Genomic DNA, 1760 nt, shown 5'->3' with positions numbered 1-1760 from the left:
ACGGGGCCGGTCTCCGCCGATGCTGCCGGGCCCGGTAGGGCGGCACCCGAAAGGGCGGGGGGCAGCGCGGCGGCGGGTCCCCCCCTACCCAAGTAGGTGCTCCGGGACTACAACACCCACAGTGCCCCGCGGCGGAGGCGCTTCCGGGCGGCAGCGGGGTCTCCTCCCCCCGGCGCCGCGCCCGGTGGATGGCGGTGGTGCGGAGTATGGGGCCGGAGCGGGTGTGTCCTGAGGAACCGGGGCCGCCGGAGGCCCCCGAGGGTGCGGCGGGCTGGAGCGGCGATGAGGAGGAAGAGGAGGAGGAGGAGGAAGAGGAAAGCGGCGGCGGCGGCGGGTACTTGTACCAACCGCTGAGCCAGGAGCCGGAGCAGGGCCCCGGTGAGGCGGGCCCCGCCGCCACCGCCGCCCCGACCGGCTGCACCGAGCCGGGCCCCGGCCTGCAGGAGCGGCTGCAGGTACCGCCCAGCGCGTCCCGGGGACGGGAATGGAAGGGGAAGGGGAAGGAAGAGGAAGGGAAAAGGGAAGGGAAAAGAAAGGTAAGGGAAGGACAAGGGGAAGGAAAAAGGAAAGGGAAGGGAAAAGTAAGGGGAATGAAGGAGAAGGGAAAAGGAAAGGGAAGGGAAACTAAAGGGAAAGGAAAAGGAAAAGGGAAAGGAAAGGGGAAGCAAAAAGGAAGGGAAGGGGAAGGGATAGGGAAGGAGAAGGGAAAGGGAAAGGAAAGGAAGGGAAGGGGAAGGGATAGGGAAGGAGAAGGGAAAGGAAGCGAAAGGGGAAGGGAAGGGGAAGGGAAAAGAAAAGGAAGGGAAGGGGTCCGACCCCCCGCCACTGCCCGCCTCTCTCTGCAGATGCTGAGGCTGCACCTGCCCGATCCACCTGCGGACAGCGAGGAGGAGGAGGCAGCGGCGGAGGAAGGTGCCGCGGCTCAGAGCAGCCGTAGCTCCATCCCCATGGATGCAGGTAACTGTGGTGCCCCCGGCCGGGGCTCCCCAGGGGCTCGGCCCACGGGTCTCACCATCCTCCTCCTCTTGTCGCCACAGAGCACGTGGAGCTGGTGAAGAGGACGATGGCCGGTGTGAAGCTGCCCACCCTGGGCATCCCTGCCTGGGCCAGCCAGATCTCAGAGGACCAGTGGAAGGACGTGGTGCAGCGCACGCTGCAGGCCCGCCAGAGCCTTGGTGGCCCCAGGCCCGAGTGGAAGTGAGGGGCGAGCTGCGGTGTGGGGTGGGGGGCTGCTGACCCCAGCCCTCCCTCCGCTAGAGCCGGGTGGTGACGGGACTCGCCGGCATCGACCTTTAACTGTTTCTCCCACTGACGTTGTCCCATTTCCCTTCCTGCTCCTCTTCCCTGGTTCTGGCTGGTGATTAAGTGGTTGTGATGTCCTCGTGTCGGCTCCCTCTGCCGCCGAGGAGCCCAAGCGGTTTCCATACCCACGTGCGTGCGGAGGGAGGGGGCTCGGCCGGCTTTGCCCACATTCCCTTGGGACATACACTGGATTTATGGATTTATTCCCCCGCTGTCGAGTGCTGGAGAAGTCCCCCTCCACGCTCGGGCCCCTCCTCCCAGGACAAGGGGGCTGGGTGTTGGAATAGCAGAGGTGGGAGTCCGATGTGTCTTTCCAAGAGATCGGTTTTATTTAGTTCTGTACATACAGGGACATCTGTACAAAATCCAACACTTTCATACTATGTAATGCTCTACTGAAAATAAAGTACACCATATGTACATATGAACTGTAAGCAGCTTAATACTTGTGTCTGGTG

The 1760-nt window shown here is 63.4% G+C and overlaps 1 protein-coding gene across 2 annotated transcripts; it reads left to right on the top strand.

The window, feature by feature from the left end:
* Positions 1 to 134: 134 nt before the first annotated feature.
* MEA1 (male-enhanced antigen 1) lies at positions 135 to 1736 on the top strand. Of its 2 annotated transcripts, XM_014962439.1 has the most exons (4): positions 135 to 455; positions 846 to 957; positions 1038 to 1204; positions 1367 to 1736. In XM_014962439.1, exons 1-3 carry the CDS (start codon positions 189 to 191, stop codon positions 1199 to 1201), a joined length of 543 nt encoding a protein of 180 aa, XP_014817925.1. In that variant the 5' UTR covers positions 135 to 188; the 3' UTR covers positions 1202 to 1204; positions 1367 to 1736. The 2 variants fall into 2 exon arrangements, with proteins under 2 accessions (XP_014817925.1, XP_014817924.1); XM_014962438.1 differs by having other exon boundaries at positions 138 to 455; positions 1038 to 1736.
* The last annotated feature ends 24 nt before the right edge of the window (positions 1737 to 1760 follow it).

The sequence above is a fragment of the Calidris pugnax genome, unplaced genomic scaffold (genome assembly GCF_001431845.1).
Source record: "Calidris pugnax isolate Ruff unplaced genomic scaffold, ASM143184v1 scaffold147, whole genome shotgun sequence".
Taxonomy (NCBI): Eukaryota; Metazoa; Chordata; class Aves; order Charadriiformes; family Scolopacidae; genus Calidris; species Calidris pugnax.
Note: the sequence above shows the minus strand (reverse complement) of the source record. Positions and strands in the feature narration are given on the sequence as shown.

Coding starts and splice junctions, on each gene's coding strand:
- MEA1 (XM_014962439.1), top strand. CDS start 189: ATGGCGGTGGTGCGGAGTATGGGGCCGGAGCGGGTGTGTCCTGAGGAA. Junction 456..845: donor GCCTGCAGGAGCGGCTGCAG/GTACCGCCCAGC, acceptor CTCTCTCTGCAG/ATGCTGAGGCTGCACCTGCC. Junction 958..1,037: donor CTCCATCCCCATGGATGCAG/GTAACTGTGGTG, acceptor TTGTCGCCACAG/AGCACGTGGAGCTGGTGAAG.